This window comes from Falco peregrinus, chromosome 5 (genome assembly GCF_023634155.1).
Source record: "Falco peregrinus isolate bFalPer1 chromosome 5, bFalPer1.pri, whole genome shotgun sequence".
NCBI lineage: Eukaryota > Metazoa > Chordata > Aves > Falconiformes > Falconidae > Falco > Falco peregrinus.
The window spans coordinates 17,929,040-17,943,815 of record NC_073725.1 but is presented as its reverse complement, the minus strand read 5'-3'; the positions used below and the strand labels follow the sequence as shown (position 1 = coordinate 17,943,815).

The 14,776-nt window shown below is 39.5% G+C and overlaps 1 protein-coding gene across 5 annotated transcripts in view; it reads left to right on the top strand.

Moving 5' to 3' along the window:
* The window catches only part of ZDHHC3 (zinc finger DHHC-type palmitoyltransferase 3), a 36,424-nt gene that overhangs the window by 6,579 nt on the left and 15,069 nt on the right, over positions 1 to 14,776 (top strand). For all 5 annotated transcript variants that reach the window (XM_013303156.3, XM_055806763.1, XM_055806762.1 and 2 more), the window contains exons 2-4: positions 6,940 to 7,269; positions 9,950 to 10,074; positions 13,251 to 13,347. In XM_013303156.3, coding sequence (XP_013158610.1) covers positions 6,964 to 7,269; positions 9,950 to 10,074; positions 13,251 to 13,347 — 528 coding nt within the window. In that variant the 5' untranslated portion in view covers positions 6,940 to 6,963. The remainder of the gene's footprint in view (positions 1 to 6,939; positions 7,270 to 9,949; positions 10,075 to 13,250; positions 13,348 to 14,776) is intronic.

The window sequence follows — 14,776 nt, the reverse complement described above, 5'->3', positions numbered from 1 at the left end:
AGGACTGCTTCTCCTCTTTTGTCTTCTTCTCTTTTGTCTCTTATAAGGCTGTCTCTTCAGGATAACTGCGGTGCTGTGGGATAGCATGACACATGGGTGAAAGTGATCCCCATTTGTTGTTTCCTGTTTCCCAGTGCAGTCCCATCTGCAAGATTGTCCTTTCCATGCTTGTTCCAGCTAGGTGGCAATGCTACAAAGCTCATTTGTATTTATATGTTCAGGATTAATATTTCTCTTTTTACATAGGTTAAGTAGCTCATGTGTATTTAGCCTTTTGAGAAACTGTTAGATTGAAGTGACAGAATTTCACTGTTGCCCTTGCAGCTCGGATAGTTAAAAAATTACCCTAAGTTATTTTGTAATGGTTCACACTTAATGACAGTTTTATAAAGTACGTTCAGTCTCTGATCAAAAGCTTACTAAGATCACTGACTTTGTGGTCAGACCAAGTCAGATCCAAGTCTGACCTTAGTTTCTGTTGCCCTTGTGACCTGTGTCCTGTTCCTAGATGTTGCCCCATTTTTGTCACATAGTGGTCCAGTGTTTATGTACCTTGGACAGTAACTACATTGTCTGTCTCCTCTCCGCTGTGCAGACTGGCAGCTGACAGGCCTTGTAGGTGGGAGTGCAGTCACTTCACTTACCAGACAGACGCTTAAGTCGGTCGTTATTGAATTATAATTTATTTATACAATACATATCCATTAGTTAAACAGAAATTATGTAGACATTAACCAGGAAGCTGTTAAGGTTGCATACCACAAACGTGTTTTCAGTTGAGAAAATGCGGCCTTACTTGCAGTCCTACCAATGGAATTCCTCTGGCACTGTTGAAGTTGCTTCTTGTTTACACTGATGTAAATGGGAGGAGAATTGTGGGGCTTATGCCTTATATGGCTGCATCTCTTTTGAGCCTGTCACCCTCAGCCCGATCCAGGCCCTCAGGATGGAGTTTCTAGACCTGACAGATGTCTTTGAGGTAATTTCCACCTCCCCATGCTCTCCTTAGGGAGACATTTCCTGTATGTATTCATACTCCTGTTCAAATACATTCTTCAGAAATGCACTACTTCAGTAAATCTTCCTCTCTAATGAGATGCTTCTAATAAAAATAATAAAAGTATTTTAGTGTGATCTGTTTTTCTTTAAGGTGTTGTTCACTCATGGCCTCTTCAAAATAATTAAGAAATAAATTATGATTCACTGAAATATTTAATGATGTGAACGGTTTTCTAAACTGTTACTATAAAACAGCATTGTAATATAGCCACTTATTCCCTTCATGTATGGAAAACTGTTATAACTGGGTTACCATCTGGTTTTGTGTGCTCTTTCCCCCTTTTCATGGCAGATAATCCAAGCCTGTGCATTTAGCCTCAGAAAACACAAATTTGTTTTAAGGCTTGTAATTTTTAAAGATTATTTTAAATGGATTTAATAGAATTCACATTCTTATCTCTGTATACCATTTTTCTTCAGTGTGGAAACTGAAGCTGTTGAAATTGCATGACAAGTAGCCAAATGTTTCAGGGGGACCAGAGGTGTTTGAGCCTCTTGCTAAAAGCAAATGTGTAGCTGTTAATGTAGTAGTTGGGCTGAAACTGTGCTCCTTAATGTGGCCTGAATTTCTGGAAGAAAATGGAAAATTACCTGTGTTAGGTATAATTCTGTTACCTGCTCCTAGGGTGGCTGGAATAGGGCTAGCAGTACTGACTGCCCTGTGACATTTTGATCTGAGTCAAGTGTCCTGTCAGCACAGTGTTAAACTCCGTGCTTTATCCGTCCCTATTGCTTTTGCCATTTTCATAGGAGAGGAGGAGGTTTTGACCCGATTTGGTTTGGGGTTGTTTTTATTTGTTTTGTGTTTGATTGTTGGGTTTTTTTTAACCATGTGTGGAGTCCTGAAAATATTCCAATGGAAGTACAACTCTCTATAGCAAATTTAAGCCTGCTAATAATATGCTTTCTTTTTTTAGCTGCCTTTCACCGACCTGTTAAAAATGTCCCATTGACCCTTCAGGGTTTTGTAAACCGGGGGTTGGAAATTGCCATGCTGGTGGATATCTGGATGAATCTGCAGGAGACTGCCAAAGATTCTTAGCATAGCTGGACTGTTTTGTTCCACTCCTGCTGATCAGATAAAGCTTTTTAGGCCTTGCAGGAGCCATTAGGAAAAAAATATATGAATACTATAAATATTTCCTTATTATCCCTGGTAGAACTTGCTTTCGCAAGTTTTGACAGGCTTGTTGTCAAGATTTGAGCTGTATTGAAAGCGTGGCAGGAGAAGCATAGGTAAATATCCTATTAGTTAGAAAGCACACTTCCTTTCACTTCTGTTGCAAAGGAAGATTAAGTGTGTAGTGTTTTAATTCAATGCAGTTTTACATACAGAAAAACGAAATTAACTTCAAAATGACATCTCTTGCAGGTTCTAGCTAGCTAGCTAGCTATGTGGAGTTTGCTGGTTTTATTTAAAAGGACATCCTGTCCTGTGGATCTAGATTGGCTAGTTTAGCTGTCATGAGTATAACGTGACTGGTTATGTACATTTTCTTCCTTTTGATGATAAAAAGTTAACTTTAGTGTTGTTTGTAAGCTCTCAAAATACTGTTGATGAACTCTGTATGTCATAGAAGCTGCTCCAGAGCATCTCTTTAAAGCTTGTAGTAACTCAAACTAAAAACCTCAGAAAATGCCCATGATCTGCCCTGATCCCATTTCCACCCCTGACCCCCAGTTGTTTTCACATAATTGGCAGAACTTGAAATTCCCTTAGCTCATACCACAAAATGTAACCCTCTTCCCAAACTTCAATGTTAGTGGACTTACAATAGAGGAAATGGTTGCAGTGTACATGGTAATACTGTAGTTTTGCAAGTCATACCTGTGTGCTTGACATCACTAGCATGAATAATTACATGAAAATCAGTGGGGTGATGATGATGATGGCATTAAACTTGGTGTAAGTTTTATAACATCAGAACCTCAGGTAGCTTTCAGGTACACATTGGGTGAAGGCTCACATCATTCGTTAGTTCATTCTTAACACATTCTTTGGCAGTTGCAGGCCATTAAAAAAACGTTTTTGACAGGGCATATGGCAGGTCAAAAGACAGTTACTTGATTTATGTAGGGTGTAATAGCATATTTTAGGTGTTCATTGTAGGAGGAAGTTGATTTTGTTTTATTTACATTTCTAATTTGTGTATTACCTGTTATTTTATTATTTGCGTAATACCCAGTGCCTTCCAGATAAAAAAGAAGAGGTCTTTGCTCTGACATGTTGTTAAGCTAAATGGATGTGTGTGTCATCACACTTACCTAGTGGCCTCTCTTGTAGCCTGACACCATGATTAAGTCCGTAAGCCCTTTGCCTTCATTGTTTACCTATTGTTTGCTCCAGAGCAGGAGGGACTGACACATTCCACCTGTGTGCTATAAATTAAGCTCATATGCAGCATGGTTGCAGGGCAGACCAGTTAGGGCAAGTTACTGCTTCCTCCCCTCTCCAGTCTTTTTTTTTTTTTTGGTTTGTTTGTTATTATTTATATGAAGATACTAGGTTGGACAACATAAACAAAAATAGATGTTTGTGTATGTAGGAACAAGGAATTAAAAAGAAAACTAACTGGGTCATGTAGAAGAGCAGCTGAAACTCTGAACTCCTGTAAGTTGACTCAAGATAATGTACGCTAAACCACATATGTATTTCTCAAATAATGAATGGTGTTTATGTACTGATTTTTCATTTTGTTGCCTGATGATGCCTCTAAAGCAAGCATTAAATAACAAAGTGCATTAAATAACCAATTTGTCTTAATTGGAGGCCTGTGCTCTATCCTCTTAACTGCTTCTTTATTGCACTGCAGAAATGAGTCCCCCGACTTTCAGACTGAGGTGCCTCAAGGCTCCTTCCAGTTTCTCCTTAGTTACACAGCAATAGCTTCCCCCGCCCCAATTTAGCTCAATAATACTACTGAGAGAGAGCACAAGAACTCTTACTGGAGGGAAACCACTTCCTGCATTTGCAAAAGAGATGAATTTTTATTTGACTGCTGAAATGTGCTGTTCAGGACTAAACCCACAGTTTTAATCACTGTGTATTTGTCTGGCTTTCAGTAAGTTTCTACTAATACTGACCTTAAGGTGACTTGTCAGACTAATTCCTCTGTTAAATAGGAGTTTGCTTTTCCTGTCAGTGTTCCATTCCTTTGTTTTGGGAAACAAAACTGCAGGGGGAAAAAAAAGGGTCAGAGTCTAGGCAAAATATCCTCAGTCTGTGTTCAGGACTATCCCAACTTGTTACTGCCCCTGATGTGTCAAGTCTAAGACTTCCTTTTGAAAATCAAAAACCTAAATTACTGTTTTCTTTCTTATTTTTTAATGCAATGTGATGTTACTGTCAACACAGTTGTCAGGCATGAGTTTTTAATTATGCCAGCTTTATTTTGAGCTGCAAACCAACATAACAATTCCAGTAAGATTAGTAGTAGTGAAGGTTAACCTGTTTCCTTGGGGAGGGGAGGGATTTAGTCTTTTTAATACTTGTTAAGTCTGTGTGAATGTATGAATATATAAGTTTCCTTACAGAAATTGTGGAAAAATTGGGGAAAAGGTATGGATTTACTAGTACATATAGATTTGTCTGAATTTATACCACCAGATTGTAAGGGTAGTCACTGTTTCTGAAAATTATGTAGTTTGTCTCCCTAAGTGTCAGGAGTCATGAGACTAAATTATAGCTGTGGTTAAAATACAAAGTAATTACAGTGTGGTATGTGAATTTTGTGAATGGGGAGGAGAGGTTTCTTTGTGTTGTTGTTTTTTTTCTTGCTAAAGTAAATGAGATCCTCGTGCGCATTTTAATCTTGATTTTTCTATTCTGTGTGATGTATGTATAAATATAAGGCTGATATTACATGATACGATAAATACAATTATTTAACATTAATCCATGTGACTCTTCAGATTAATAAAATATCTTAAACTCTCTCACTTAGCAGCACACTAAATGCTCAAAGCTGAAATGTAAGAAAATACCTGATTCTCCTAGTTTAGTTTTCTAACATAACTATATAGATATTATCATAAATGGTCTGCTTCATCCACTTCAGTGCACTTAGAAACTTTGTGCTCCTGGCTTTTGCCTCTCACTGTGGCAATAGCAGTTCCAGTCACCTCTTCCATGTAACTTGCACTAATGCGACAAGCTCATCACTTCTGTGCTTGGATGTAATTAATCATCCTGCTCATTAATAATCTTAATTTTTGGCTGTGAAAGACTAATTGCCCTCTTATGAATTTTGTCCTCTTGAAATAACAGCTAAGAAGCAAACTGTCATCTCCTTCCCTGTCTAGGTAGGTGTAATAGCGTCTCCATTTAGGTTGGGGTTATGCAAAATAGAGCTTTCTCTTGTACTTAACAGAATTTACCTGTAAAAATTTTGAGAGAATTTTAAGGTCCTAGGTACTTTTGTGATCTTATCACTGTGTTTTCTGTAAAATGTATACATTTTGTATAGGCAGCAGTGCCACTTTGGTAACAATTAAGCACAGAAAGAGCCTCAGTATGAACTGTTTTGGCGAAAAAATCCATTGTGAACAATGTCTTCTTTTCTCTGAATTAGAACTGAAAAATGCATGTGCTTTTTTGCAAAGCTCTGAGAATAATCCTTACATGTTGAAATAGAAGGAGGCTGAACCCCCCTTCTGTTCAAGTATATGCAATTCAGTGTATTTGGTAGTAAAGGTATTGTAGCTGATTTTGTAGAAGGTAGGTCTTTATGCAGAGGCTGTAGTGGTTTTGAGCATTTAGAGCGTTGTGCGATTAGTTTGTGAAGAAGTCTTTGGAAGAAGTTGCTGGGTATATAAGAGCCACTTTCAAAGCGTAGCATTCCAGGTGTGCTCTAGCATTGAGCGGTGTATGTTCACAATGCAGATGGATTGATCCCCTGCCAAAATCTTATGAGCACCTTTTTTGTTTTATCAAGTGCCTATGTTTGGTGGAGTTACATTGAAACTATATGCACAGTAAGCACTGTTTCTGTACAGTTTCTGGCTCCAAGGTGGACCTTACCCTCTGGGTAGACAAGGTGCCTCCAGAGACGGAGAGGACAGGGAAAGGACATGGCAGCAAATGTCATGTTAGTGCCCTTATTATAATGGAGTGGAGTTAGTTACCTAGAAGTGCTAAAGGGGGTGGTGCTATTGAGGGATGGAGCAAAGGTGGTGGGAGAAGCATGGCAAAAGGCCGAAGGAGGAGATGAGAGTGGGAGACGGCTGTTGTTTGGGAAGAGTGTCCTCCAGCCAGGGCTAGAAATTCCTTCCAAGATCTTTGCCTGGATTGCTTCTTCAGCAGTTCCTGCTGTAATTTTGCAGTGGTTTGGTTTTGCACTTTTACCCCAAAGCTGTGGGGCTATAGATAAGGAGAAAGAAACCTCTTCCACTTGCTAAGCTCCCCAGTATGTGTAGGAGAGATGTTTCCCTTCTGCAGGTCCGAAGCAGCAAAAAGGGACCCTGCAACTGTATGACAGGTCTTTCCTTTTTTCCTCCCATGACAGTGTCCAGTTCTTGCTTCAGTTGCTGCTGTGGCAGGGCCTGTTGGCCCCTACCTGATCACTTTCTCTTCGTTAAAATACTTGTTGCCTTTCCTCTGGGGTAGGTGAGAGGTGGGTGGAGGTGGCACACTGGTAGATTTTATGTGTAATTAAGCAAATCTTAAAAGCACTTAGAGAGTCTTCTGAGTAAGGAGTGTTCTGATAAGCGCAAGAGTCTGGTTTCCAAATCCATTATTTCGTGTTTGATTTATTTAACCTTTTTGCTTTTTCAGCTCACTTTCTGTAATTCGGAATTTCCCACATGATCCCCATGCCATTATGCGAACGGAGGTCTATGTGTCTTGCAAAGCAGTGAACACTGTTTCTGACTTTCTTTCAGATGCAAGTATGGACATAATAGCCTATGATGATTACTCCAGTCCACCACTTCAGAGATATTGAAAGGAAACCTGAATACCTCCAGCCAGAAAAGTGTGTTCCACCTCCTAGCCGCGCTTCCCTGGGAACAATGTGGTTTATTCGAGATGGCTGTGGTATTGCATGTGCTGTCGTTACCTGGATGCTGGTGTTCTATGCCGACTTTGTAGTCCTCCTTGTCATGCTAGTTCCATCAAGAGATTATGTTTATAGCGTCATCAATGGCACACTGTTCAACACCTTGGCTTTCCTCGCTTTGGCTTCACATTTTCGTGCTATGCTGACAGATCCAGTAAGTATATCTCTCTCTGTATGTCTTGGAAAGAAACAGGCGGTGTTTTTCTTGTCTGCTAGATGTTGGGTAACTTAGTTGCCAAGTGAGTGGCAGATTTAAATAACTTTTTTTGTGTCAGCCTGCTGAGTGAGACTGCTGATATGGTATGCTAATTTCTCATCCCACGCGGGTCAGATGCAAAGTCAAGGACACAGCTTTAGATTCCCATTGTGTCAGAAGCTCCTCTTTTTGCACTGGGAAGGAGAGCATTTCTCTCTGACGCTATATTTTCCCCAGTGGTAGATCTCATGTTTGTGGCTTGTCATGTCTCAGCAAACAGGAAAGCTGGAAAAGCTGGTTTTGGTTGTCTGCCTTGGCAAGTATCGCTTCAGCAGAATGGAACAGAACATGTGTTGTTTTGAAAAGCCATGTTACCATCTCTCATACTAGTGATTTATTTGAGTGTATTGGACCATGCTGAAATAAATACTATGTGAGCATGCTAAGAGCTGACTGTTCTTAGGCAAGTGGGAAGCATCAAAGTTGTAAGATGCCCTTGTATGTCTCCATAGGACATTGCTTTGTGAGAGATCTGGTCTGTTGCTTTCTCGTCTTTCAGCTAGTAAGATACAGCTTAGTATCATGATGCTTATTCTGAGTGGCCTTTGATGGTTTATTTTGCTTAATAACCTCTGGATAGTAGATCCAGTTTAAAACCCCATCTCCACTAGTTAGTGGAAGGGAAAATAAGTTTAGGCTTCTCTTGGCCCTTTTCTCCTGAGTGTTCTTGTTGCTGTTGGGAATGGTGGTGTACCTCTGATACTCTAATTATTCCTTCCAAATGTCATTTTCTACTTGAAACCTTGTTAGGTGCCATTAAAACTTCAGTGGAATCTTTGTTTCTTAGTTTGCAGCTCTCCCAGAAGCCACAGTGCTGCAGAAATTACTTGATTTGGGGTAATTTCACAGTTTATGGTAAAGACTGATGAATTGCATGCTACTGCTGCTGGGCAGAACTGTAAGCAGTAGCTGAGGCTCTGAAACTTCTGGTTATTGGACTCAGGAACAGAGTCCAATAAAATGCAGCAATTTATATATAGTTTGTATCCTAGGGGTTCTTGTTGTTAATCATTTTATGTTGTGTGGCTTTAATGCTGAGGGACCTTCAGGTCGCTGGAATTATTTTGCAGAGTTAGCAGGAACTCTTGTGAAACAAAAGCTGTATTCTGAAGCAGGCTAGGCAAGCAGTGCTGGAGAAGCAGATATGATCTCTATGTAGAGGAATTGGGAAAAGATATGTTAATTCCTAGCGTGCGGTGGGATTTATGTGTGTGGATGGCAAGAGCCAGTGGGCTTTTGTTTTATTTTTTTGTGAGGAAATCAGCTAAACAAAATGGGGGAGGGAAGATAAAGTGAGGGGATGCAGCAACTTGATCTGGCAGGACAATGTGAGTCAGGGATGAGGAAGCTGCCAGGACAAGGAACCAGGGGCATGTCTAGGATCAGAATAAAACAGAAAGCACTGCTGAGGCAATCAAACAGAATGCTTATTATGAATAAATGAATATCTGAATTCTTCAGAATAGATAGTACGTGTCATGCTCTTCAGGAGCTGCTTCCTATGGCTTTTTGCTAAAAACATTCTTAAGGTTTTGAGATTTGTTGTGTACTGAAGAGAGAGAACATGAGTTGTAGCGTTTTGTGGAACTTGGTCTTGATAATTTTTAAATTGGTCAGGCCTGTTGGGATGTTTTTGTGGAAAAACCCAAAGACTGCTCAAGAAAGCCTTATAATACTGGTTTAATGTGCAGTTCTCTCATTGATGTGTATTATTCCTGTTTATTGCTGTTAGGAGGTTGTAGAGGCGTGTTAAAAAGAGACTGTTCCATCAAAAATCTGTTGAAATACTACATCCCTGTTTTTCAATATAAAAGCCTTACATCCACAGAGGTGCATTTGTGCCAGTGTACCAGCACTGATTTCATACAGCCCATTTCATGACTTTGGGGGTGGTGGTGTGTGTTTTTTCTGAGCAAATTTATCGCCTTAGAAAGGCTGGAAACTTGAACTCAGGCTCCTGCAGCAGCAATATGTTACCTGTTTAAAATCACATAATCTTAAAGTGGAAATTGCACAGCTAAGAATGTGTTACCTAGTCTTATTCAGGTGGGAGGATTCTTAGTGTTCACTGTTTGAATGTTAAACCCTAATTTAAATAACAAATACACAATGGAAGCATAGGTATGAATACACGAGGTGTTTACCAGCAACACTTAGTGCACACAATTGTACTTCAGAAGTAGCTGCTTCTACTGGAATAAAACATCTGCGGTTTCCAGTTTTGATATGAAACACTAGCATGATAGATTTTTTGTTAGAGGTGAAGAGAGGGATTACAAGATAGGATTACAAAAGACTAATTGCTTACGTAAGGATTTATGAATATTTAAAAAAAAATCCACCAAAATTAAAGTATGTGGTTCCATATATTATTATATTGGTATGTGGTTCCATTATGTTATTCCATATATCATTTTAATTTATCTTCTGAATCTTCTTGCTCTTCTTGAAACTGATTGTAGGGAAGTTGTCATTTCTTTCTCTTCCTTCCCCTCCCCGTAGTTTTAAGTCATCCCATTGTTCTTAGCACTTGTAATGTCCACAGGTTAATATTCTGGTTTGTGTTTTTTTACTGCAGGGTGCTGTACCCAAAGGTAATGCCACAAAGGAGTTCATCGAGAGTTTACAGCTGAAGCCAGGACAGGTGGTTTACAAGTGCCCAAAGTGTTGTAGCATCAAACCTGACAGAGCCCACCACTGCAGGTAGAGTCTTTTCTGAGGACTGCTCTTTTATCAAGACTGCAAGAATTATCTAGTGTGCAGTGATCTAAATTGTTATTGAGTCTGAGACTGGAGTGGTTAAATTGAGAGATTGGCAACAGAATTCAGATGCCAATTAGTGGCAGGCATGTTCAAGCTTCTCTGAAGAAATCTCAGGGCCTTTCTGACAAGTTTTCATCTATAGCGGACTGGGGCCACTTCTTGCAAAATGGGAAATACTTAAAATGAATGCTGCCTTGACTCCAGACCTGTAATTGATATTCTGTAAATTTGCATGTAAATGTGACTTAAAAAGAGACATTATATGCTAGAATGCATAGAAATCCATAAAATGTAATGTCTCTGAAAAGGTCAGTGTCCCTTCCGGTTTTTTTGTTCACAAACCCATCTGTCTAACTGTAGCTTCTGTTTAGAAGTGATTTTTAAGTTAAAACTAAAGGTCAGGTAACCATATATATTTTTAAGAGTTCAGACTTCCACATTTCCATTGAGTACTGTGACTTTTTGTGCTTTGTGATAGATCAGTATGCCTACTGATGTGTCATATCCTTTCTTTTTCTGGTAGGATAAACTTCCCTGAAGAGAGTAGTGAGATTTTTAGTACTAAGGGCAGTGAGCAAAAAAAATAACTACTTCCTAAAATTCTGTTCTGCTTTTACAGCAAGCGAAGCTGCTTTCCAGTAAGTAGTTACTGAGTTTGCACTGGTGTCCCTTCCCGATCTACTCAAAAACCAATACGTACTGAGAGACGAGCTCGTACCAGGATTGCTGCTGATTCATGCAGGGGTCTTGTGGAGAGGGGAAATATGTGGTACTGAACAGAGCAGACTTGTTATGCTGTTTGCATTTTTCATGTTTATTTTCAGAGCTTTAGTTTGCAAATGGGTTTTTTTGTTGTTTTTTTATTTTAATCAAAATCAGGAGTTGGTTATTCAGCAGGAGCAATGTGATCACGCCTATCACTTATTAATGCTACTGTAAAATCCCCTCTGACACTTCTTCAATTATGAATGAAACTTTGAATCTAAAATGCTGTCTTGCTGATGACTCACAGCTTACGTAAATGGAAAAGACACTTTGGCTAAACACAAAACTTTGTCTCCATGGTCCTTTTTTCTATGCTTTAAGATAACTTTTTGGACATTAAGATTTGGGAAACTGATCCGCTGAGCACTAATGCTGTTGAGACTCTTTAGTCAAACTTTTTTTTTCTGGGGTAGGCAAAGCATCAGCAGGAGATGCTGCTAGCTGGTATGTCTGAGTGACCAGGGTGCTTTTTGATTCATATGCTATTTTGTGAGTCCTCCATGCCCAGCAAACTGTTCCTGCCAGCATTTGGGAGCAGGGTGAGAGTGTCTAAGTATGGGCAGCTCCTGCTGCCTACAGTTTTTAGTCTTAGTTGCTGTGTTTCCTTTTCCACCAGCTAGTTTCACATTCAGCCTGTCATCCAAGTGCTTTTGGTACGCATGCATGGAATGAAACCTCTCCTCTCAGCCTCAGCTGCCTCCTTCACAGGCGTGGTCTTTGGCTTGACTGCTTCAGGTTGTCCCTCTGGGGAGCTAGGATCTGGGAGCAATTGAAGGGGTTGCTTGGGCATTACCTGTTCCAGAGCCCAAGCAAAGTGTGTGCGCGTGTACAGGCAGTAAATTAGACCACACGGAGGCATCCTCCAGCCTCATACCACCAGCCCTGCCTCCCTCCCTTCCCGCCCCCACCCCTGCTTTTTATACAAAGCATGTCATTATCTGGCAGGTAAATTGTTTTTACTGTGCCAACTGATTTTAGTTCCCACATAGCTCAAAAATCATTTCAAGCTGCTTATTCTAGCAAAATGAGGCTTTTTCTGTTTTCCACTGCACCTGGGGCTGGCAGGTAATAGGGTATCCAGGCCTGCTTGAGGAGAAGCAGCTCCTGATCTGGCCTGAGGCAGGGGCCTGCCTGACTGGCCTTTCATTTAGGATCAGGGCTATAGCAACTCATTTTCGTTTCAGGCATGGCATGTATCCTTGGGGATTACCCCCTTCCAGCATGTAGAGTGAGTGCAAGGCTGTTCTGATGGAGATGCTTTCTATTATTTATTTCATACATGCTCATAAGAACACGTTTATGGTTTTGTTTGAGTTTCCCTTAAGCATTTGGGTGTTGAAGTTTATTGTTTATATTAAGGTCAAAGTATTTTTTTGTTATAAGAAGAAAATAAAACTAGCAGAGCCTTCAGTCCTTTCTGTTTCAATGCTGCTGGAATTGTTCTGGATTTGTTGCTTCCTTTCTGGGTCTATTGTTTGTTTTGGGGTTTTTCTTTTTTCATATTTGATTTCTGTGCTTGTTTGTGCAATGTGGTATCAGGAGACTGCCTTTTGTCTCCTATCATATGAGAAAGCAGCACAGAAAAAGACTTCCTTTATTATGTGAGCTGAAGCAGTTACGAAGCAAGAGAGTGATGTTCAGGCAAAGTAATAATGTTTTAATTATTTGACTTCTAGCCACAATGTGCATGCTGGCAAGAATTTTAATTTTCATAGTCTGGTCTTGTGAAGTGCTTTAACATCTAATTTTACTTTGAATGTATATTGTGGTCCTGTCTTTCTGACTGACTGCCACAGCTGTTTTATGCTAGTATGTGGCTTACCTTGATGTCAAGAATCTTTTCTAATGCTTTATTTTATTTTCTTTTTTGCAATTTCCTGCTACCAGCTAATGTTGGTAAATAAACTTTAGTCTGTTATTTGCAACTGTGAAAAATATGTTTTATTCATTACTACTTTTCACATCTTTCTGGGTTTTACTTCTTTTTAATCTGTGGACATTTTCACAGATAAAAAATATCTGTAATTTAATTTAGTTTTAATCTTTTTGATTTCCGTCTGCCTGAATGTATTGTTCAAACCATATTTTGGCAGAACCACGTGTGTGAGTATTACACTAAGGTGTCTTACTTGGTGTTAATTTTTGCAATGGTGATTTGGTATTGTATGGTTAATTTTGAACAGACATAGTCAAGTGAGCAAACCACAAATACAAATGTGGTGACAAGTAAATTTATTTAGGTTCAAATTTCAGCTCTGATTCTTTCCTTTAATTTCTGTGTCCCCCAAACCCCTGTGAAATCTTCTGTTCCTGGAACGAAATGTGCTATAAATAGACCTGTATTCTTTCAGTGTTTGCAAGAGATGTATTCGGAAAATGGATCATCACTGCCCGTGGGTCAATAACTGTGTAGGAGAGAATAACCAGAAGTACTTTGTACTGTTTACAGTAAGTATTTTGCAAGTGGTGTTTGAGGTTGTCCAGTGAACAGTGCTGAAATGCTGCGTGTAGTCTGAGAAGCAGCTCTGAAGGCTGGCTTTCTCTCCTGTATCAGAAGAATTTTATGGGAAATTTTTGCAGGCTTGTGTTTCACTAAGTAGGTAACACACACAACTCAACAATGGGCAAAAGGCATCACAGGAAGTATTTGCCAAGGTTTTTCAAACCTTGGTTTGTGTTGACAGTTGTTTAGCACTTTTTTCATAATGCAAGTAGTTTATTGTGGCGTTGAGCTCTTTGAGGTGTGGGCCATCCTTTTAGACCATACTGTGTGGCTGGTAGGGTCCCAGGCCATATATAGGTTCCTAAACATTGTGGTTGTGTGAGTACCTGTGGGATCAGATAATAAGAGCTATTGGCACGTCTCAAGCAAGGAGTGGTAAGTCTTCCCCTTTGGCAAGAATTATCCACCTTTTACTTGCAAGTGGTTTATTTTCGTAGTTGAAAACCAAGGAGGTGTTTGACTTTTTGTACTATATCTGTGACATCATGAGTAAGAAAACGGGAGTGTGAACTTGAATACTACATATTTCTGGAAGGGTTGAAATCTGTTTCATCAAAGCAAATATCCCGTGGGAGTAGCATGAACATTACAAGGCTGAGTTTCAGTGATGCTCTGTTTTATTAATAAACCTTTCGAGACGTCTGTAGGTTCGAGGAAGAATGTTCTTGTATTACCAAGTAACAAGAGGGAGATTTTCTGTTAAATGGAGAGGCTTACAGTTCTGTGGTGTGATTTATTAGAATGTGGGTTACAGAACAAAACAAATCCCACTTCTTTCCCTTGAGCAAATGTCTTTTCACCACGAGAGTGAGCCAGGTGTTTTAATCCTATCAAAATGGTTTCTGTTTCTGTTTAAACTGACATCTACTTTCAAGCAGGCTATATTAAGCACTTAGTGTAGTTGAGAGAAACAAAATAAGGGTTGCTGGTTTAATTCTTGGTTATTCTTTTTGAGACCTAAGGAGGTGAAAGAATGGCAGCATGCTCAACTTGGAAGGAAAACCAAAATACTTTCCTGTCACCTTTTACTGCCTCCACAGGGGTTTCTTGTAACAAAATCTCTCTCACATCTTGTATCTGCCAATCTTTGTCAGAGTCTGAGGTTCAGGAGAGTGATCTTTTTTAGCCCTGTCTTGGTGAATTGTAGTGTATGTGTAGCTTTGCATATAATTTAAAGCTTTTTGTTACAAAGCCAAGACCTAATTTAAACCAAAAAGGATTAAGTACAAAGTATTAAAGCTCGAGAGAAATTTTCCATGCCAGTGTCTGCCTCAGGGAAAAATACTTACTTAAAAAAAAATTAAAAAATCATTTTACTGAAACTCAAGCTGGAAAGTGGGTGAAGTATATTTTGTGGTTAAATTAGCTGTTGTG